General features: G+C 42.3%; 1 protein-coding gene across 3 annotated transcripts; it reads left to right on the top strand.

The window, feature by feature from the left end:
• Positions 1 to 45: 45 nt before the first annotated feature.
• rps6kc1 (ribosomal protein S6 kinase polypeptide 1) lies at positions 46 to 22768 on the top strand. 3 transcript variants are annotated; one of them, XM_019278546.2, is made up of 16 exons: positions 48 to 259; positions 1190 to 1225; positions 2151 to 2271; positions 2686 to 2801; positions 2884 to 2977; positions 3065 to 3118; positions 3203 to 3625; positions 4384 to 4508; positions 5302 to 5400; positions 7345 to 7392; positions 7991 to 8123; positions 9685 to 11340; positions 12573 to 12662; positions 17982 to 18064; positions 19688 to 19783; positions 21112 to 22768. In XM_019278546.2, exons 1-16 carry the CDS (start codon positions 158 to 160, stop codon positions 21211 to 21213), a joined length of 3378 nt encoding a protein of 1125 aa, XP_019134091.2. In that variant the 5' UTR covers positions 48 to 157; the 3' UTR covers positions 21214 to 22768. The 3 variants fall into 3 exon arrangements, with proteins under 3 accessions (XP_027140000.1, XP_027140001.1, XP_019134091.2); XM_027284199.1 differs by lacking the exons at positions 17982 to 18064; positions 19688 to 19783; positions 21112 to 22768 and adding an exon at positions 16553 to 16863 and having other exon boundaries at positions 46 to 259; XM_027284200.1 differs by lacking the exons at positions 17982 to 18064; positions 19688 to 19783; positions 21112 to 22768 and adding an exon at positions 13441 to 13628 and having other exon boundaries at positions 47 to 259.
• Positions 22769 to 23573: the final 805 nt, after the last annotated feature.

The following is a 23573-nucleotide window of genomic DNA, read 5'->3' as shown; positions in this document are numbered from 1 at the left end:
AATAATAAAGCTGGTATTAATGAATGGATAGTGGTAGTGTGTCGTGTTTTCCTCAGGGGGGCGCTCTGACTTCTCTGCCTGCCTGTCACTGTGCTGTCAGGGAATGAATGTGTACGGCTAGCCGGCTGGTAGCTTTGGCAATGTTGTCACTATCAGAATGATATCGCAGCGGGACAGAGGGGAACTTGCTCGGTTTTATACTGTCACAGACCCAAAAAAGCACAAAAAAGGTTACACCGTGTACAAAGTCACCGCGAGGGTAAGTGAAGAGGAGGACTGTGACAGGACAGAGCTGATGCTATGTGTTGTTAGCTACTGCTAACCAAACAAGCTAATATGATGCAAACACGAATAACGCTAAAGTAACTGTGTTTTTTTCGTTTTGTTTTTTAGCTGGCAATTATAACAACGTCTGTGAACACCACAGATGTAGCAAACAGGCTCTCTGAGACCTGCGTATTTGTTAAAATGTGCTTTTTTGGGGTTGCCTGGTTGCTAACGTGCCTTAGCAACATTAGCCAGACTAGATAGCATAGTTAGCGTCACGATGGACGAACATTTAACAGATACTGAGAAGCATATAAAGCAGAATAAAACCTGCTCGGACTCTTCACTTTAACTAGATAGTTGGTTCGTACTGTCATCATGTTTTGAGGCGAACTTTACCGGAGAAATGTCTTGAATTAAAACAATCAAATCCTGGTTAAACTTCACAAACTGCAGAGTAAGATCCAGTATTTTATTTTGAAAATATTTGAAGCGAGTATGCAGTTTTGCACAATCTGGCTTTAATGTGTAAGCATGTTCCCTATTATTAATATACAGCAACTCACAGATCAAGTGTTGGTACAGAGAAGTAAGTCCATTGTTGTTGAAATGAACATACACATCTTCATCCTCTCTTCTGTCAGACCTCCAGTCACGAGTACAGTGCAGTTAGTTTAATAAGTTAGTAAAAGAGTTTCTTCGTCTCCGCCTGCCTGCTTGTTATGAATGTTGGTGATGTCTCGTTCTTACACTCAAGACCTCCGTCACTCGCTATATAATGCACTCATTGTCGCTCTCAGAGCCGTGTCCCTGCTCATACTTGTGCCAGCCTCTCAGGAAACCAGCTCTGACATCTTATACGTTTTTAATGGGAGTCACTCACTAAAGCCTTTGACTTCTCTTCTCCCCTCTTTCCTCACAGATAATCTCAAGGAAGAACCCAGAGGATGTCCAAGAGGTAAGACAGGTTTGATGGAATATTTTGTAAAGGACTTTTCCCTGCAGGGCTGGAAAATGAGGACTGCCACCGTGTGAATAGTGTAAGCTGTTTGTTATCTTGGCAACAACAGACTTAAGTTAAAAGTGACACAGGTAAAGAGAGGCTGTGTGGCTACATGTCACCTGCCTACTTCTTCACTCAAAACAGATATTTTGAGTTTTACGCTTTACAGAAAACTATTCTTTTTTTAAACATAACATATGAACATGCAGTAAAAACACTCACACATGCTTTCTTATATCTGTCACACTCTGAGGAATGCAGTCCATCCTGGAACCAGTGCTAATGCAGCAGGCATGATGTCAATTACTGCGTGCGTGTGTCTGAGTCACAGTGAAGGCGCTTTTGCCTGGAAACACATACCTTCATTATTGAAGTGCAATGCTCCTGTTTGGGGAGTGGTGCTCGGTCCGGTTTTTCTCACAGCAGCAGGGTGGACAAGATTTTAGCTAAATGGATTTACTTCTCAACTTTCAGCCATTAAGGTTTTATTCCACTGAGTAAGGAACTATTTTATAATGATTGACTTGTGTTTTAAGAATCGGTGCACAAGATGGTGTTGCGTGGAGGAATTTAACTTGTTGTACGAGTTAGATTGTTTCATGTGTTAGCGTAGGAGCAATAGCTGGCTTTTGATTCATTGTAGTTACATTTTTTTGTTGTCTTTTATTGGAAAAACTTAAAATTAACATTTCAATTATTCATATATTTTAAAATAAAAAAGATTATTTTACAGACAAATAGGAGGCAGAGTTTCTTCTTCAAGCACTATTTTGTTAACAGGTTTGATAGGATCTATTTGGTGAAGCTTCACACATCTTCACACAAAATTATTGATTCCTCACCATGTCTTCATTCACATCTCCTCTCTCTCTTTCTGTAGATAACAGTATGGAAACGATACAGTGATTTCCGGAAGCTTCATCAAAACCTGTGGCAGCTGCACAAGAATGTCTGTAGCCAGTCTGAGCTGTTTCCTCCCTTTGCCAGGGCCAAAGTCTTCGGTAAGAAACTAACCACCTCAATACTTCTGTCAGACATTTGTCCTGATAAAGATTTATTTGTCTTGTCTATTTTTTTAATGCTTGCATACATATTAATTATAAAAGACTTATGCACGTAGCGCTGCCTTCTACAATTTTTTTCTTTTTAATTTTTGGTCCTGGTACCTTTGTTGTCCTCTCTTAAGTCACCAAAGAAAAATTTCTATACTGACTGACTTTGCTGTAGTACAAGACTATAAATCCTGAACCACAGGAGAAGTAGGAGTGACTCTGCCCCCTTGAGGCAGCTCAGTGTTATTACCCAGTCACTAAGCACTACTTTTACCTAATATGATTGCTTGTCTCGAGGAAATCTCATCCTGTGTGTGTGTGTGTGTGTGTGTGTGTGCTTTCTACCCATATATGCGTGTGCAGGTCGTTTTGATGACTCAGTAATTGAGGAAAGGAGACAGTGCTCTGAGGATCTGCTACAGTTCTCTGCTAATATTCCCGCTCTCTATAGTAGTCAGCACATCCAAGATTTCTTCAAGGTATTCAAACACACACATGCACACATAAACATTCTTCAAGAAAGAAAGACGATAGACTGCAACGTTTTTAATTCTTTTCAAGGGAGGTGAAGTCCACGACGGCTCAGAGCTCATCGGACCAGCTGAGCCCTTTTCTGACTTCCTGGCAGACAGTTTATCAGACTGCAGCTCTGATGGTAATGTTCCACACAGCAACTCTTTCCTTTAATTTACAGTGACTGTTCATTCACGCCTGCTCAGAGATGTGTGCACGTCTTTTTCAGTGCAAAGAGACATCAGTGGTGCAGATGATTTGACTATCACATCTGAGTATGGAGGTAAAGTTTGTAACGTTAGACTTATTATGGAGTGTGTATGTATTTATCTGTCTCTATTGACCCCAGCATTGTTTTCCTCCCCAGGTCCGTCCAGTGACAGCGACCTGACCTCCCTTGCTGTGGATACAGACTCTTTAGCTGGGCTGGATGATGGCATGGCCTCAGGCCGCACCTCCCCAAACCAGCCACAGGGGGGAGCCACCAACATTAGCAGCAGCTGTAGCCCTCGCTTGTCTTCCCTGCACGAACGCCGCACCCCATCTCCTGCCCCAGTCCCTGCATCCTCAGCCCCTAACCCAGAGGTCAGCTGGCCAGGCCGAACGCCGCTCTTCCCTGGCAGCCTGAAGAAAGCCAGTGGTGGCAACGCTAAGGACGTGAAGTCAGACTACTTAGACAGAGCCAGTGAACTCATCTATTTGGCTGTACAGAAAGAGAAAGAGGAGGACTTCCAGGCAGCTTTCTCCTGCTACCGCAGTGGAGTAGATCTGCTGCTTCAAGGAGTACAAGGTTAGCTTAGGAGACTTAAGTTTTCTGTTACATCAGTGGTCTCCACTTTAGTGCTGTCCAGGACTAAAAAACCCAGAGTAGTAGTAAGAGAGCAGCATGTTTTTAAAAGCAGTAGTCATCAACAAACCTTGCCGGTAAAAATAGTGTATCCTAAACATAGGTGTAACTCAGTAGCATCTTTACATTTGACCCTCCCTGTCTGGTGAACACAGAACAGTCCCCTAGAACAGGGGATGTCAGACATTTGGTGGTAAAAGAGTGGTCTCACAGTCTGGAATGGGTGGCTGTCTAAGTCTACAGTCTGTCTTTTTTACGTCCAGAGAAGTTTCTTGGACGTATGTGGTCAGGAGGACGATCAGTCCAGTTTTCACTGCTGATAGACAGAGGGTGAATACTGAACTTTGACGCTCAGCAAAAAATATGAGAGGACACTGAACTGACTGTGTATTTATGTACACCATCATTCCTAATCATCTGGCCTTCATTGCTCGCACTGGAGGGCGGGGGTGGAGGAATTGCTGATGGATGATCAGTTCTTGTCAGATAACATCTTTGTAGCCCGGTCGTTAAGAATCACTGCCATTGACCCTGACCTTGCACCTTAGTGTGAAGAGGCCAAGCCTTTTACTTTGTGGTTTATTAGCTTGTCTCTGTAATAACGTGCTGTTTTGTCAGTAAATAAAATGCTAGTACAGAAACTTTTAGTGCTATGAAAACTGCCTCGTAAAGAAAAACGGATCTCTCTGACCCCTTTTCAGGTGAGCCCAGTCCTACGCGACGAGAGGCAGTGAAGAAGAAGACTGCAGAGTATCTGATGCGTGCAGAACAGATATCCAGTCAGCATCTGAGAAGCAACATGGGTCAGGGGTCAACACAGACAGTGGTGAGTGGGCGGGAAATGTCACGCTGTCTGTGTTAGATTATGCAAATGTGATTTATATGCATGCACCTACCAGAGTCCTCCAAACTACTTGAGTTTATCAGAGTGCTTTTGGGTTCATCACAGATGAAAACATCACAGCAAGTCTCTGTCGGAAAATGTTAAACCTATCCTTTCATAACACACACATCAACAGTCCAAAATAAGCAACATTTTAATAGTAACAGTTTATCAAAGGACAACTGCAAACAATGTGAAAGGGGTCGCTTTCTAGTGAGCAGCTCCCCTCAGTGTTACCGTATTTTAGAGTCAGTTTCAGCTCATTGTTTATCTGTCTGGTAGCAACTTTACTGTTTTACCCCACTGGCCTTTTCGGGTGCAACAGACAGCTCTTAACACCTACTGTGCACTATCAGCACCACACTGCAACTGATGCAGCTAAAGAGACAGTTATCTCCCACAGGAAGTGGTACAGACCAAAAACTGAGCTAAATACTACTACTGGAGTATAATGTACGACATTTGTCATATGAACTGATATGACAGTTTTACATCTTCTGCTGTCGTTCGCACCCCCTAAGTCACCAAAAAAAGCAGTTCTTGCAGTTTTAAAGAAACAAACACATATGCATGCTTTCCTTTGCCTTGAGGTGATCACAGATTAGTTTATCTTTTCATATTTGACACTGACTGCTGCTCCGTTTCACACATTACTTGAATCAGATGTTGCAAGAGGTGACAGTACCTGATTAATGTGACCATATTTTAATGATTTTTGTTGTTGTTGTTGTTCAAGGCTTTGGGGGCACAGTGCTGCCCATCCACCAGCAGAGGAGGCCAACAGAGTCCATCTGTGGAGCTGAGAGCTTACAGGGTGCTGGGGGTCATAGATAAGGTCAGTTAACTATTGACAGTTTTTGCAACTTGCAGTCGCGTTGTGAGAATTTACTTTTAATGCTGTTTTCATTTTTAATTACAATCAATATTTTTTCTTTTTCTACAAAGTGAGCGAGTAAAAGACAAGAATCAGTGTTACAAACAAACATTTCACTTTATTTGATTTCTTGTTGAGAATAAAAGAAGAGAATCATACAAAATATTTACACTTAGGTCCGACAGACACTCGTTTATTTAATAATTGCATCAGATAGATGCGGATAGATTTCATCTTCAAATTTCCCCTCCTTGTGTCCTTTCCTTCTTCGACCACCTCGTTTATCGGAGGCAATAAAACGTAATAGATTTACTGGATGGTATGGTAAGGGCTGAGTGTGTGTATGTTTAGCGTCAGTTATGACTACCACAAGGTCAGTTTAGGTTGCTGGTCCTCTCAACCAGCTGCCGCCGAAGCAACTTCACCACTCAGCCATGAAATGACTTGGCAAGCAGCTCAGAGAGTGGCACACAACATTGAATCAATGATGCTCGTCCTCCACACACACAAAACCCCAAGGAAAATGTTGACACAATACCAACATGTGTTACTCCGTAGAGGTGTACGCAAAATCGACAATATGTCAGAAACTAATCAGACACACACATACAAAGAAAAAAAACAACAGTGGAAACTACGCTGTCTACAAATGGACTGGCTTTCCTCTCCTCTTTCGCTGCCGCCTCCTCCTCCTTCCTCCTTTCACTTTTAATGGGGACAGAGGGGACAGATGGAGAGAGCTCCTCACCCTACTGCTCCCCCCCCTGCCCCACTTCTCCACCTCCCCCTTCCCTGATGTTTGTGTCTTAATTATATTAGCGCCCTGGCTAGCACTGCCACTCTGTTTACTCACAGCTCCATTCATATCCATTTAGCCTGCACCTGTTTGGTCTCCGCCAGGGTCACATGGAGAGAATGCAACCACAAAACATACGCGCACACACACTGCACTACGCTCAAACACAGACCGGCTCACACACATATGCTCAAGCTCTCCCCTGAGACGGCGAGGGAGCAGAAGAGCAATGGAGATGTCAAAGCGAAGGAGGGAGGAAATAAAGATATCAGGAAGAGACGGACGGAGAAAGTAAAAGAAAGTGAAATGAGAGTAGGAGCTTAGAGATGAGGAATGATGGCAGTGCTAGCAGTTACTGTGTCTGCTATGAAGCATTGAAGGCTCTGTAGTAAAAAATTTTTTAAAAGAAACAATTTATCTCAAAATCTAAAAAGATTTGACAGTACAATAAAGAAATTTGCGCATCTAATATATGAACATAAATGTGAATGACAAGCCGCCTTTTTGGCAGATTTCTCATATTTCTCATTTTGTGTATATTAAGACTGCAACTAAAAGATTGTTTTCAGTATGATTAATCTGTTGGTTCATTTTTTTGTTGTGAAGTCCAAAATCTAAAAGATAATTATAATTCATTTTAAACAAGGAATAGCTGATATTAGAGAACATACAACAGGCTAATGCTTGGCTTTTTTTTATTTAGAAATTATAATGATGAGATTATCAGAAATTGATGTCATTTAATTTTCTGTCATTCAACTATTTTAGATCTATTAGGTTAATTTAACGAATCATTTCAGGCTGAATGTATTTCATAAAAACATTTTGTGCGGTTTTGTCACTGGTATTGCTTTTTCCTTTTTGTTATGGATTGCTTGTACTCGTTGTTATGTGTCTGGGACTTGGTTTGGTCAGCACAGCAGGATACAACATGTTAATGCCAATTTTTCTAGTATAATTTAGGGACCAACATTTATCTTGCAGTGACCCTCATGTGTGCCCTGACCCAGCCGTTGAAAAACACTGCTCCCGAGGACTTAACCACTACATCATCTTAGACTGTATATGTCTGTTCATACCTGGCAATTAATGGCACTCTTCCATCACAGGTTCTTTTGGTCATGGACAAGAGAACACAAGAGACGTTCATCCTGAAAGTAAGTGTAATATGTGTATGTGTGTGTGTGGGCGTTTGTGTGTGCACCCCACATCCTCGTCCTGACTGTAAGTGTAAGTGTGGAGTGTGCCAGAAGCCCCTGTGTGTGACCGGTGTAATTGATTCTAATGGGCCTGTCCCTGTCAGCTCCTCTGCTCTCAGGTGTGAGACGTGTGCCAGATGCCAACGCACAGCACAGGCACAGATGACTACACACACGTGTGCGCACACACACACATACCTACACACACTCGTGACCAGTGTGAACTTTACGTGTAGCGCTGATAGATTTGTGTGGCTCTGTTAAAGTCACGCGCTGTATGTGGCTTGATGAATCCAGTGACTTTGGGTTGCCATGGGGCATAGCTGGCACCTCTTTAATGGGAGGTTTCTCCTTTGCCACACTCCTTTCCTCATTTTTTTTTTTTCACTTATTCTACACACAAACTAAAACACTCACCTCCCTTTTCCTGCCCCCTTGCCCTCCTTATTTGGGTTAATTTTTCTTTTCTCCTCTTGTCCTCAAATGCAGATTGTTTTCATCTTTCTTCCTCCATCTTTAATTACTCACCTCCTCCTCCTCTCCCTTCTTATTGCAGGGTCTGAGGAAAAGCAGCGACTGCGGACGCACTAAGAGGACAATCATGCCTCACTCTGTGCCCCACATGGTGCAGCTGAGGAAATTCATCGTCTCTGAAGACACTGTTTTCCTTTTGCTGCACTATGCTGAAGGTAAGACACAGACATCTCATCGCTTTCATCTCCCATCTTTTGTCTTCTTTGCCTCCAACCGTCTCCTTTGCCTGATCCCTCTTCCTCTCTTCTCTGCCCTTGCTCCAGACAGATGTTTGATAGAGATGGGTGTGTGTCACAGGTCATTATTCTGAATACCAGGTGGCGCCATGCTTCATTAGCTATGCCAACACCTGGGCCTCCTTACATTCCACTAACTCCGGGATGTGTGTGTAGCTCATGTGTGTGGGTGAGTGCGCCCAATGAAATGCAGCCATATTTCCTAATGCCCTGTAACCTATTCAATCTGGAGCACTCTATTACCACCCTGCGCTAATATTAGTGGACAGTATTGGATATTGTATGGGGGTGTTCAACATGATCTAATAAAACAAATCAAATGCCAGTAAAGGCATAGTTTCACTACAGTTACACCTCAGCTCTGTGATTCAGAAAATCCACGGATGCTTCTATAGTATGCTGTTAGCAGCTGATGGATTGAATGAGGATAGACAGGCAGACGGAGGGAGGCAGTGACCTGAGTGACATTGGACAAAACAACATGTGGATGGTTTTACTTTCTAAGCCATCGAGCTGCCCCACTATCATTATCATCACTGTGAACTCCCTATCCATTCTCATCACACGCAACAGATGCTGGCTTCCAATTGCTCACACTACAGCTGTGTGTGTATCTATATGTCTGCGTGTGTGTGTGTGTGTGTGTGTGTGTGTGTGTGTGTGAGAGAGACAGAGAAACGTCAAAATGTTAATATAAGAATGGTAACCTAAAACACCCACCACCAACAACACCATTTAGCCAAATTGGCTGCCTTGGATACACACTCCTAATTGGAAACTAATAACCTTTTTTTTCCTGAACAGTCTCTATAACTTAAGGACCCCCAGGAACCAAAGTTAGAAACTAAAAGTCTGTTTTGTACTGTCATAGCATCTGAAGAACTGTGAATATTTAGTAAATTAGGCAGATAGCAGAGAGCAAATGTTTGTCATTTGTACAATGCTAAGTGGGCAGGTAGGCATGGACCCCCCAAACTGTTAAGGGCCTCCAAAGGTCCCAAGTTGCCTTTGTGGCAATTACTGGTAATATATATGACTGTAGCCCAAGTATAAACTGAAATAATGAGGGCCTAAAGGTGAGTCTTTCCAGCTGTGGAACATAACTGCATAAGTGTATTACTACAAACCATGCCTACCCCTGTGTTGATACTACTGGCACCTGGTGCTCACTTACTGTGTGAATGAATGGTGTACACAAATTGCAGCAGGAGGAGATTTGAGCTTTACCAGTCAGCAACTTTCATTGCTGCAGGAACTTTTTGGCATAGGTACTAAATTTAGACCAAGGTTTCCCCGTTGAAACACAGGTGTAGTTGCTGAGTTCCTAAAAACATTCCTGGAAATGTGCTGTAATTATCCAGGAATTGCACAGCTTTCTCTGTAATTCCTCATTTGTCTTCTTAAAACCTCTGCTTACTGCTTTATTAGATACATCCTCCATGTGTCTTTGTCTTTAATGCCCTATTTTCTTCATCTCTAGGCGGGAAGCTGTGGTCTCACATTGGAAAGTACCTTCGTAATTCCAGCCCAGAGGAGAGCTTTGACATCCCTTTCATCCAGAAGAGCCACACGACGGCTGTACACACTCCACAACATGCCGTGCCACAGCTGGATGTAGATTCAGCGAGTTCTGGTTCTGGGCCGCTTGCCGGTTCTGATTCTGTCTCAGGGCTGCAGAAGGAAGGAGAGAGCCCCACATCTCTACGGAAAAGTGTTCTCCTTCCTAAGCTTATCAAACAAACTGGGGCCCAGTCAGACTCTGGAGCCACCTCTGAGGAAGAGTGCACCAACAGTTATTTGACACTTTGCAATGAGTATGAACAAGACAAAGTAGAACCGGATGCACTAGAGGAGGAGGAAGAGAAGAGTGAACAGGAAATGTTGTCATTGGAAGTGCCCATAGCGACGACCAACACTTCTTCACGTAGCCGCTCGCTGCTTAGCAACGACAGCCTCTCTTCACCTATCAGCTCTCAGGAACTTGGTTTTTTCACAGAGTCCTCCGACAAAAGTGGCCATACCCTGGACATCGAGCAATACCAAGGTGAGGGACAGGACCACAGCGAAGTCTTCAGTCCTTTGCCCTCCCCTGCTGTGCCTCTGTCTTTGGATCAGTCCAAGCACACGCCAATGGAGTTTTTCCGTATTGACAGCAAAGACAGTGCAAGCGAGGTGACCTGCCTCGACGTAGGAGAGCTGCGCCCCGCTCACAAGCAGTTCCCCGTCTTTTCTACATGTGACCCGGGCTCAGATGTCACTGAGGATCTTCCAGAGCTGGCTCAGGAGGTCAAGAGCCACAGCTCAGAGCTTTGGGGGTTTGACTGTAGCGATAAAGGCTCCAACGAGTCAGTGCCAGTAATCTCATTTAAAGATGCAGTAGTTGAGGATGAGGGTCACCCACCAGACCTTTTGGTTAACCTGCCTGTAACGGGTGGAACTGTAGACTCTTTACAGGAGGAATTAGAGACTTCAGGCGTGTGTCTGGGTCTCGAGGCCACAGCCTCTCCTCAGAAGTTCATCCAGCCTGATGTTTTACAGCTTCATAGCCAACATGAGGAAGAAGAGGAGCAGCCACTGGAGCAGGAGCTGTCATCTTTATGTACAGCCTCCGCAACTTGTGACACCGGTGTTGTATCTTCCTCTCCATTCAACTCACTGTGGGAGGACTGCAGCTTGGCATTTGGGCAAGAGGCCTCTGACAAAATGGTGGTTCACCCTGCATGCCAAAATAATGACCTTCCCCTTGACCTTCCAGTTACTGACTCGCTTAATGAGAAACTAGAGGCCGGTACAAGAGTAAATACAGACTTGTTTCCAGAGCCCAGTGACAACAGCACAGGCTCTTTCCCTGCCACAAACGGGACTGAGGCCTGTGCCGTGGTTAAGACTTTATTAGGTCTTGATGGTGAATCATCAGGAGTTATTAGTAATACAGGTGGCAGCGAATTTGATAAAGAAGTATCGCGGCTGTTTGCGGAGCTGGATGAGCTGTCGTTGGCTGCATCCCAAGCTCACATCCCAGAGGAGTTTGTGCGGTGCTGGGCCGCAGAGATGGTGGCAGCCCTGGATTCTCTGCACCAAGAGGGCATCATCTGTCGAGACCTGAACCCCAACAACATCCTGCTCGACCACCAAGGTTAGACCACAAATATTACTACTGCCTTTTTCATGACACAGTACTGTAGACAAGAAGATCCCACAATCTTGTCATCTGTCTCATGACTCTCCCAATGCTTGAAATTTGTGCTACATTGTTACACACACAGATAGAAGTTCACGTCTTAAACTGTATCTCAGTGACGGTGTACAGAAAGTTTAGAAAAAGAGGCAAGAAGGACAGCTGAATGGATTGAGAGAATGCAAACATCCATCTAGATTACTTTTACAACAGCGTCTTGACAAAAATGATAACTGACCAAAGATCTTTCACAAGAAATCTATATTTTACATGGAGTTGAGGAGCTGAAATCCATCAAGAACATGAACCAAATGAAGAAAAAAGGGAATTCTAAATAAATCTTTTGATGGTTAGAGAAAATTGAAATGCCAACTTCCAAGAAACACGAATGCACCAAACAGATGCAGCAGGAGCAATAATTTACAGACTAGTCTGTGGTCTACAGGTATTTCAGACATAAATAGTTCAATAAATACCTAATGAAAATCCTATAGACTCTTGGTTAGATCAGCTCATGTTTCTTTTACAGCAAGTATACAATCACATCCCCGTGTGCTGTTGCACTTTGTGGATGTCATACTGTTTTACTCGTATGAAGTCAAGATCTCTGCTTAGTCTTTTTTAGAGTAGAAAGTATTTTGACTGTCTCCGTCAGTCAACTATGATTTAATCTATTTACTGCAATGAAGGCTCTTCCAGAGGGGAAAGTGTTGTTTTGCCAGGAGGTCACAGATTCCCCCTCAACTTCTTCTTTTGTCGTCCTACAATCATCTCTCTCCACCTCGTTATCAACAAGCGTCTAATTAGCTGAGTGGCTGTTTTCGTCTCCCTGGTGGTAATTATTGTTCTAAAGGGCCCATCAACGGCGTAGTGTGGTGCATCAGTCTGGCTAGCCCAGGCTAATGGCCACGGCTACCTAATGACACCATTAGTTCTAATGATAGCGTTAACGGGTACCCGCTAAACAGGAGTAATCGCAGGGGCTGTGTGCTTGAAAACCTCGCGCAGGGATGTAGAGAGGCAGAAAGGAACGGATGAAGGAAGTGCTCTAAAGGTGAGTAAACAGTTTGAAAAGTAGGGAGTCAGAGTGACACTTGAATACGCGGGGTTGACAGGCGGCACAACACGAGATGAATGTTTCACACTTTAACTTTAAGACGAACACTTTCTGTCTCTTCCTGTCTCCTTAGGTCATGTTCAGCTCACCTACTTCTGTAGCTGGAGTGACCTGGAGGAGTCCTGTGACCAAGAGGCTATTGTCAATATGTACTGTGCACCAGGTGAGACTTGCATTATACTACATGCTACATACAGTTTATTTCTCTGATTCTTGTTACGTGCTCAATCTATACTTTATTCATTAGCAATCTCATTCTGTGTCTGTGTTTGTGTTAGTTATGATGTTTTTGTGAGGTTAATTCTATGCAGGCATCCGGGGCCATAAGTAGGCCACTTTCCCATGGTCACAAAACCCTCATTCATAGCCCAGCATGAATAATCCAAGTGTACACAAACCACTCTCGACAGAAGAAACGGATGAACACTCATTCTTCCTGACCCTCTGATACAGACAGAAATCCATATGCAAGGGTGTTTTTTCCTTGCTGTGGTTCTTGTTTCTTTGTGGTTAAAGGAACCACATCTAAAGGATACATACAGTTATTATCATGGCAGTGTTAATCAAAACTCTGAGTGGTTGATAACTTGAGGTCAATTAGAAATATGTTTTGTGAAGCTTGGATCTTGTTGTAATCCTCTCATTTTCCTGTAGAGTGTGCTGTCGTGCAACAGTGAGCCAGTAGTGCGGTAACCCCATGTGTTGCCCCCAGCAGGCTTGTGGCAGCTCTGGCATGCTGTTTACAAGCTGCCTAAAACAAACTGCTGCTAGACTACAGCACCGTGTCCCTACTTAGCACTTCTGTGTGTGTGTGTGACTGTGTTTGTGTGTGGCATATGTGTGCGCCTGCATCTGAAATCTATAGGTGGACACGTTTTCCTATATGTTTCCGGATAGATTATGCATAATGTGCTTTAATTATATATTTCTTAAATATGCAGGATGGATAACTGTTAGCTGAAAACACTGGAGGCACTCTGAGACGTACACAATGACCCTCACACCCATTCACTCTCCCACGCACTTATATTATCACTCATATTCATCCTCTCTCTCGAGCCAGGAAGGTCACTTCAGATTTAAATCCTCCTTGTGACTAGAACATACAGTATGCCACCGTTGTAATAAATCTGAAAGCAACAAATGCTCTATCTAATATCCAAAGTGTGCATTTTTATTCCCTTAGCAACAGCTTGTTTAAAAGCCTACTAATGGAAATAGAAGCACATAGAGGTATATAGTGACCAGCAGTAGATGACCTAAAGACACAGGAGTAAAGCTCAGCTCAAGGAGCTTTAGGCATAATGTAGCTTTAAAATCTAAATGCTAATCCGAGACACGTCTGCCACTTAAGTCATTGTGTAATTAATGCAATCGTTTTCTTGTTAATATAAGCAGTGTGAGATTTTTACACTTGTTCAAGAGTGTGCATGGTTGGTTTGAAAGATAACGTGTAATGTGCTGAACTGTCTTGCCTATTCAAAAACTAATTTGGTATTCAAATTTAAATAATGTTAGCTCTGTGGAGCATCAGGCAGGTACACTAAAGGTTCAGAGCTTCAGACGATTATTATTTTCTTTATAAAATAATGCATTGATTTTGAAACTGGAACGTCTTCATTAGAAATTATATAGACCTCAGAAGTACACCTGCTTTCTTTACCTGACAAATGATGTAAACGATTAAATTGACTTTCAAAATTGAAGACATCAGCACTCCAGCACTGTCAAATGTCCAGACAGTGTGGTTTAAAGACAATTTCAAGTTCAGTGTTGGACACAGTGGTCGTGGATGATGAGAGGAGCAATGAAGCTTTATGCATTAGTTGCACATCATCTATAGTAGCTCCTGACAAAATAAAAAATCAGCAGAGTGCTGCTCTTTCAATCACATTTCGGGGGGGCATTTACATTAAGCAAACACAAATAAAGAATCTTTTAGATAGTCTAGTAAAAAAGAAAAAGTGTTAAATGTTGTAGGTAAGAGCCAGGAGCTGGACTGACCTCAGCCCGGGTGTGAAAGGTCTTGTTAGTTAAATGACTGTTGATCCCATGTGGCTCAGTGGGTGTAATACATATTAATAGCCAGCAGGCGGTGTGTTATTCTGTTGTTGAGCGATAGTGCCGCTTCCACATCCATTGACTGTCCGACTCGACTTTCTTATGTGTCTCTTATGTCCACCTTTTTTTTTTTTTTTTTGGTTATTGTTGTAAAAATTATGAAGTGATGGTTATCGTTTATTCTGCATCTTTGTATTTAACTGCAAACCCTACATTTGATATACATGTATGTACATGTATCTGTAGATGTATGTGCTTATGGACACACACACACACACATACACTAAGGCAAAGGTTAGTGAGTGTGTGTCTCTCCTGCCCTTGTTATGTATTGCTGTTTATCCAGACAGGGTCAGCTCTAGCAATGGCTTCATTCCTGATGACAGATTTATGACTGTTTGCCAGAAAGCTAGCAGGGGGCCTGCTGTGACCGTGTGTGTGTGTGTGTGTGTGTGTGTGTGTGTGTGTGTGTGTGTGTGTGTGTGTGTGTGGGAGAGAAGGAGGGAAACATGTTTTTAGAACACATACATTCACACCCAAATAATACGGGAGTGGACTTGGAAAATACTGTGACGGGGTATTGATGTATTTATTCTGCACTTCTGCTTGTTTACCTTCACACCATTTCATCATTATTCATAAACATCTGATGTTTTGTTCTCTATGAAGGGAAAAAAAACAACAAGCTGTTACTGTAACACAACCTAATTTGAGCAGAAATGGGAATTGTTCATTGTTCTGTTGAGAGGGAAGCAATGCCAAAACCGATTGTCTTCAATGTCTAAGAAAAGGGAAATTCAGTATTCTTCCCCTCTAAGGTAATAAGTCAGTTACTGAGGACTCATCATCATACTCACTGTTTGCTTTCACTGTTTTGTTTTTCTTCTACCTGCTCCGCCGCAGTATGATCTAATGGAAGATAAAGTTTAGTTCCTCTTTTTGACAAAGAGCTGTCATCTGATTGTTTTGAAAAGCTTTTCAAATAAGAAATTGCACCCTGAAGTACTTCTGCTTTATTATTTGAATATATATTTTTATTTTATCTCTCCGCATAATGAAGATGAATCATGGGTTTGTTTTTGAAGATACAACTTATTTGTTTTTTTATCAACAATTGGCATCATTTCAACAGAACCTCCCAAACACATAAGACACACATACACCGACACACGCACACAGTCTTGGAACATCACACACCGATCCCTCCTTACTTCCTACCTGCGTACACTATACTTCCCCTTTCAACAATGACTGTCGGTTAAGTTTTTAGGGAAGTGAGTCTAAGAGGAGAAGAGAGAAAGTTCCTTATGGCCCCCAGGAGAGAGGAGATGGAGTGTGATTAAGATGCAAAGCAGGAGGGAACTGCATTGTTGAGGGGAAAGGGAAGAAGAAGAGGCCACGAGGTGAACACACTGTATTGTGTCTGAACTTCTCGGTATCCTTTTGTTTTCTTAGAATTTCACTTTTAAAGTTTTTAAATGTGCCGTTCTAGAAAGAAGGTGAGCGTAGAGTGTGGTCAGATGTTCAAATGTACACATCACACAGTGTAAACGTGGTGTTTGAGTGACCCATGGCCTGTGGATGCAGTTAATTCTGCCTTCCCATCCTCTTTCTCTCTATCTCCCTTTCTCCCTGCCTCGCTCTGACAGAGCGGTAAGTGTAGCCAGCTCCACTGTACTCTCCCTGCAGCTCCTTAGACATTAATCCATTGTGATGACATCGACCTTGCTCTGAGACGTGTGCGTGCGTGCGTGCGTGCGTGCGTGCGTGTGTGTGTGTGTGTGTCCAGTATTTCCCTTCCAGCTCATAACTACGCAGGTATCACTAGTCCGTTCAATGACGATCTTCTCTCCTTGGCTGTCAAAACAGTGGTCCTGGGGTGCCCTGAAGAGTGGTTGCTCAGTTGGCGGTGTGTGTGTATGAGCGTTCGTGGTTGTATGTATGTGTGCATATGAAACGCGTAACTCATATCATAGCCCTCTCTAACCTTAGCTGCAAGAGAGCCGCACAGGCCTCTGGAGTACCCGGCAGCCTCCAGGAGACGAGGGGTCTTTGTCTCTTATGCTCCCTCAGCTGAGGAGTTTGGTCTCTGGGCACACACAGCCGTGACCCTGGGTCCCAGCCCTCTGGAGAGAGCAGAGCAGAGGGAAGCTAGCAGCACAAGAGGCCATCTGGTACCCAGTGGAGCCAGCACACACACACACACACACACATATACACTCCTCTCTCACACATACACTTTTGACTTTAGCAAACAATCATCACTCTTGGTTGTGTGTCTTACTTAAACACATACTTAAACATCAGACTGGTTTGTGAGTCAGAATCTGTCGAGTTACTTTAAAAGTGGACAGGCTTCCCATTAAATGTTCAACCTTGAGAAGTTTTTTACAGTCTTTACATGTGTGACGTTTAAAGTTGACTTCGTTTAAGACTCACAAGAGCAAAGACGGAGGATTTTAGAAACAGGAGAGGTGCTAAATATTATTCAGAGCCTTTAATTAGTTTTGGTCTTAAAGACAAAAATCTTACTGATGGATTGTCATCATGGTCTGTGTTAAGATGGTAACTATTTATTGATTTTATAATCCATTAATCATTTTTCAAGAAGATTTCAAGAGCACATTTTCTGCTTTTTGTTTTGTTTTATATCGTAAACTTAAACTATTAATGGGACAAATCAAGACATTTGATTATACATGAAATGGGCTTTACTAAATTGTGACTCTACTAATTTGCTACCAAATTCTGCACAATTAATTGATTATTTAAGAAAATAATGAGCAGGTTAATCCATAATGAAAATAATCTTTGTTGCGTTGTCGATTATTTACAGGAGAAACAAAAAATAGTGTGCGGTTAAAAAACGCTGAACAGAAATGTCAGTATACCATAATACTATTTGTTCTCAGTCGGTCCTGCTTTACATTTCTTGGTGTGTGTGTGTGTGTGTGCTGTGTGAGTGTGTGTGTGTTTGTGTTCGAGGTCAGGTCATGCAGATGGTGTGAAGTTGCAGCAGACGGTTTCCTCAATTTAACTGCTTTTTTATTATGCAAATCGCCCTTTTATGAGACACACTTGTTTGTGTGTGCCTGTGTGCGACTGTGTCCATGTTTTTGTGCTCATTTTGAATTGATTGTGTCAATTCAATGAAACATTAAGTAATCCAAGATGTCAGTCTGAAACTGTGCTTAATGTTGAAGGCTTGAAAGCGAGATACCTTAAATGTTATCGTGTAAGGGGGTTTTACGCATTTAGCTTCTGAGCTTAAGATCAGTGAATGATTTTAATTATACACATCATTATTTTATCTATCACTAGTTGATCATTCTTCCCTGTCATCTCCCCAACATGTCCATTTTTCTGCTTCTTAATTTATTTATTTATTAAGTGTCTTCTCTTTTTGATGCTCTTGTTTCAGAGGTGGGAGGTATCAGTGAGGAGACGGCAGCATGTGATTGGTGGAGTTTGGGCGCCATCCTGTTTGAGCTCCTGACAGGCATGGTGAGTCAAAAAGTACAAAAAAAAAATGTTATCTTTGTTGCTAAGGTGTTGTGGGATGTCTGTAGGTGTCTTGGCTTTCAACTCTCTCACACTCTTTATGGTCGTGCCAGATTGTGTGTGTGTGTGTGATCGTGCGCGCGTGTCTGTATGTGTTTGAGTAGGTGGCATTTGTTGTTTGTTTTGTGTACATGTGTGTGTGAGAGGTGCGTCTTGGCTGCGTCTCTTACTCTGGTTCTCAGGGAGTGCCAGGGGTGTCGGTGTGACTTTCTCCCCCAGCCTGAGCTCCATCTGCTGGGCCAGGGGGTCAGCTCTCCCCGGGCCTCTTTGCTGGCTCCTGGAGCAGCACTGGGCTTTGAGCACGCCGATCCGAGGTCGGCGTGGAAGGTGAAGACCAGGGCAGCTCTCAAGGTGCTGGAACTCGGCTGGTCCAGGATCAGGGCTGTCTGAGGGACAGACTTTTAAGACAAGCTTGAGAGGAAGTGAAGAGCCTTTTTGTTTGGAAGACAACACTCAGCTGCTTTACATATATACACATGCACACTCACACAGTAGCATGTATATGACAAGCAGTGCAGGTGCACAACGTACCTTCAGTTTGAATAATTTCTAACTGATCGCCAGTGGGCAAATTTTCATATCAGCTATCATTGACTCCCATCAATGACCCAAACATGAGTCTGGGTGTTAGGTTAGTGCTATTATGTTTAACAATACACACCCACTTACCTGGGGAAAAAAAAAGTCAGTCACACAGATGTCTCCTTTGATGATTATGTCTGGGTACAGTCCTGGCAAGGATACACACACACAGGCGCACATAGTGCCTCTTGATCCTTGCAGGATAAGATCTTGCCTGGAGCAGTCTTGACTGCAGCTAGGAACCAAGCCAGAACTCCTGCAGCATGTGTCAGGAGAGAGAGAGCGAGAGAGACAGAGAGAGACAGAGAGGGAGAGGCAACTGACTTAACTGATGGAGAAAAAAAACACACACACACAGGGTCTCCCAACGCAAACACTTTCTTTTGCTGCAAAATGTTCTGTCCTAGCATTTCCAATTTGTAGGTGTAGATGCACCGAAAGATGTGCTGTTGTAACATACAGTGATTACCGTCATTATTGTCAATTATTTTAACAATAGGGCTACGTTCTGTGGTTAGAAAAGCACTTGCAGGTCTTGCGCTCCCTTTCTCTCACTTCTGAGATTATTTATTTATTTATTTATTTCTGTGAGTGCAACAACTTCCTCATAATTGACAGTTTGACCTGGCCTAAAAACAAATAAAACTGCTTTATATTTACTATACTGCTTAACTGCCCCTTCCAGTAACGTCGCTCTGTATAAACGATGCATGATGTATAAACATGTCATTCTTTCTGTGACACACAAAGCTGTTCCAAGAAAGAGCAACAGTAGTTGAGTCACTACCGTGTTGTAGTTGGTGTGATCATTGTTGTTTCAGGTGCTCTGGCTCTCTGGTCTCCTCCTATTTGTCCTGTCCTGATGCTCTCACATTGACCTAGGCTCTGCGGGTGTCAGTATATCTGTCCCCTTCAGCTCTCAGATTTTCTTTTGTTTTCAGTGATGGTTATCTATTCTTTCCACCCCTCCTTCCCTCCGTACAGTCTCTGCTGCGGTGCCATCCAGCAGGAATTGGTCGCCACACCGCTCTCAACATCCCAGAGTCTGTTTCAGAGGAGGCCAGATCTCTGCTGGAACAGGTGGGAATGTAGAGCGCTGCTGGTGCTTTGTGTGTTGTTTGTGTGTCATGAACAGAATTTTATTCATTTTCCACACCTCCATCTATTCATGTTCATGTTTTTTTTTCATGTGACTTTTGTAAAGAATAAAAAAGCAATGATTAATTCAGAAGAATGCTTTTAAAATGGGAATTGGTGAGTAAGGGAATCTTGCCTGGTACATGATAATACTAAAGGTCCAGTGTTTAGGATTTAGCTGCATCTGATGGTGTAATTGCTGATTGCAACCCCGTCACCTCACCCTCTCCTTCCTAGCATGAAGCAGAAACTACCCTGGCTGCACAACTTGTGAAAAATGCTTGAGGCAGTGTTTAATTCATCCATTCAATGTAGAAACATGACTCTGTGCTGTGAATTGTGGCATCTGTAGATATAAAAGGCTTGTTCTAAGGTAACAGAAACATAATTATTCTCATTTTCAGATGGTTATACACTAATGAAAACATAATTATGGATGTTATATTCCATTTCTGCATTATTCTTTAGATAGTGTCCTCTAAATCTTACACACTGGACCTTTTAAAAGTAATAAATTAATGTTATTACTCTCACTCATTGATAAACACTAATAATTTAACCTAGACAGAGCTTATAAAAATCTGCATATATTTAAAGTACCTGTTTTTTGGCAGGTTCTATAACAGCAGTAGAGGTTTGTTTGAATTAAATATTGAGTTGGCATCACCTGCTACAGTGGCTCAACAGACGGAGAACTGTACATTCACTGGCAGAACATGCAAGAACATCCCAGTACAGAAAACACTATCAGACATCAGCAGACATTACAGCAGACCTCGCCTCCAAAGATATTCTGAAAATAAAACCAGATAAATATAAACCAAATAAAACTTTAACTACTTTAAATGATTAGGAAAGTATGTATGTATTTTTCTGACAGATTATAACAGAGCTTGCTCCATGCTAATATCTTAAGGATAATTGAAAATCCTCAGCGCTGGTAATCTTTAAATGTATATTAATATGGTTAGCATGGATTTGGATCTGGCATTAATTCAGCATAGTTGTGCTGTGAAAGAGTGGACATGGAGACATTATGGTCTCACTTATTACTGCGTAAAAAAAGGTATTTTGACTACACGACGATTGTATTTCAGTGACCCAGCTTGTTAGTCTCTGCGCCTGTTCATGTTATATCGTACCTGATAATGTATGGCCATACTTAAGCTCACAGGCTATGTAATTAATAATTTTTTTTCCTCTTTAGGTTTGTAATTTCATCTGGTTGCTTGTTGAATTAAAAATGTGTCTTGGTCTCTTGTCTCGTGCAGTTGCTCCAGTACAACCCGATGGAGAGACTGGGAGCGGGTGTGGGAGGCGTGGATGATATCAAATCCCACCCTTTCTTTGCCAGAGTGGACTGGCCCAAATAGATGCTGTGCATTGTGGGACTGCGGAAACCGGAGATGCATGCTGGGAAACTGGCTGTTCTGAATGAACTCTTTTTTTCAGAGTGGACACACAAATAGATACACAGTAAATACAAATAATGCACATCTACCGTTTCACGTATAGCCATTCAGTCCCCATGCCACGAAACTTGCCACGAAGCAGTATTACCTTTCTCGTAAATTGCTCATTTCATTTTGTCACATCCATGCAGGGAACACTTAACAACAGTGTGTGGTGCAATAATTTATACAGCCATGCTGGTACTGAGTGATGATCCACTATGATATTGTTGCTTTTACACTCCCCACACAGTAGCTGTAAGCCAAAATGACATGACTGAGAGTGACAGGTGACATTTTTCACTGCATTCATTAAGTACTGTATGTTTCCCATTCAAACTGACACAGACTTAAGTCACCTTTTCTGAAGACCCATGTGCAATGCACTCAGTTTGTTGCCACCTAATAACACTTCTATCATTCCTCACAGAGCCCGTTGAGATTAGCTGTGAGTGAGACAGGTTGAGCTTTTTTTTTTTATTTGACGCAGGGCTTGTGTTGCTCTGATCTAGAAACAGATACGATATCTCATTTCCTACCACGCTGTCAGTTGTTTTGTTTTTTTGCCAAACCCCCTTTACTGCCAACTAGCCCACGTACAGTAACAGAGATGGACTCTATGCAAGGTGAATGAACAAAATATTTTGTAGCTGGAGGTTTTGTTGTTCAGCAGATTTTAGTTATATTAAGACTGAATTATTAAATAGATGAGAGCTGGGGAAAAAAGGGCCAGTTTAGCAGAGAGTGTAATCGTCCTGTGTGTTTCATTCAAGAAAGAAATAATAAAGCAGGATGAGCCACACATTTGAAACCAGCCCTTTTACAGATTATTGTTGTTTTTATGAGGAAACTGCACTGACAACACTGCATGTGAGAATATGATTTATGTAATATATTTAGTACAATGAAAAATCTATCAAACAATAAATAATGTGTCTTGTAAATATAACTTTTAAAGGATGTTGTGCTGAGTGAGAGGCACACCCAGGTCGCAAAGCATTAACTTTTCTGTTACGTCCAAGCTGTCAATCACTTACTGCCTCATCAATCAAATCAGTTTTATTTGATTGTGTTTGTTTTGCTAACTCGCCACACCGATCTTAATGCTGGTTTTATAATATGAATACTGACTGAATCGTGTGGTTACATTACATGCCATATATCACTTCTTGTATAATCGGATGAGACATTTGAGAATTATTGGAGCATATATCAGACGCATCTTAGTAACATTACACAGATAATCACTGTTGTACTCCACTGCACTGCAGATTAATACACGTTAACTGACAGTTACTGTAAATTACCAGGTCCATACTCGACATATTAACCCTTTCTATCAGACATAATCATCATCGCGGTGAGAGCAGCTTGTTTTTCTGTGTTTTTTATTGAGTACTCACTCCTGTCTGTGCTGTATGTCTGTCCTGGTTCTCAGTGCACTCTGGATAACAATAAACATACCTGGATCAGTGCATGTATTGACGCTTCTTTTATAGATTCACTCTGAATACGTGCAAGGAGCTGCAAGCGTGTGTTTTGTTCTGAGGCTACAGACCCTTTTATCGGCAGGACTGATGATACTCCTAGAAAGCAACTGTCACTCCCGCTGAATGTCACAGTGACAGTAATATGAGCCAGCACACAGGCATGCAAACACACATAGCATGATAAATCCCAAGCACTCATTCATACACATGGACCCTTCAGGGGTACAGTTATGGTATTTCCAGCTTCCAGTCTTCATCATTCGAAACGTGACAAAAGCAGTTTTTCTGCTTGTGTGTCAACTTTTTGACAGTTTAGTTTTACATTAACCAGCCGTTAGTAACCGTTTGACAGACATAAATCCAAAAATGGGCAAAAACGTTGAGTGTGGGTGGAGCTGAGGCGGGCTGAGTGAAGCCTGGGTGCTCAAACTAGCCACCTGTAACATCAGCCATCTGTCAACCAAAGCGTCCACGCTGTTAATAATGCATAACTTTAAGCTTTAATATAATTTGAACAGCACAGTTGTCATGAACAGAAAAACTGGCTATACCAAAACCATGCTGTAAACATGTTTATTTATGCTGTGAAGTTGGACATTTTAAACATGGGGGCTTATGGAGACTGACTCTTTTCAAAGAACTGCAGGTTGCCACTTGGCACAGACAAGAGAGTGGTACCAATCTTCTAGTCTAACACTCATCAAGAAAGCAATAAAGTGTGTTTCTTATGAAAAAGTGAAGCTTTCAGCTGAAGATGTGAGTAGATTTTAAAGACGACGATGACGGTTGTTT

The sequence above is a fragment of the Larimichthys crocea genome, chromosome XI (genome assembly GCF_000972845.2).
Source record: "Larimichthys crocea isolate SSNF chromosome XI, L_crocea_2.0, whole genome shotgun sequence".
Classification (NCBI taxonomy): Eukaryota; Metazoa; Chordata; class Actinopteri; family Sciaenidae; genus Larimichthys; species Larimichthys crocea.
This window is presented reverse-complemented; position numbering and strand designations above follow the sequence as displayed.

Coding starts and splice junctions, on each gene's coding strand:
- rps6kc1 (XM_027284199.1), top strand. CDS start 158: ATGATATCGCAGCGGGACAGAGGGGAACTTGCTCGGTTTTATACTGTC. Junction 2,272..2,685: donor TGCCAGGGCCAAAGTCTTCG/GTAAGAAACTAA, acceptor ATGCGTGTGCAG/GTCGTTTTGATGACTCAGTA. Junction 8,124..9,684: donor TTTGCTGCACTATGCTGAAG/GTAAGACACAGA, acceptor CTTCATCTCTAG/GCGGGAAGCTGTGGTCTCAC.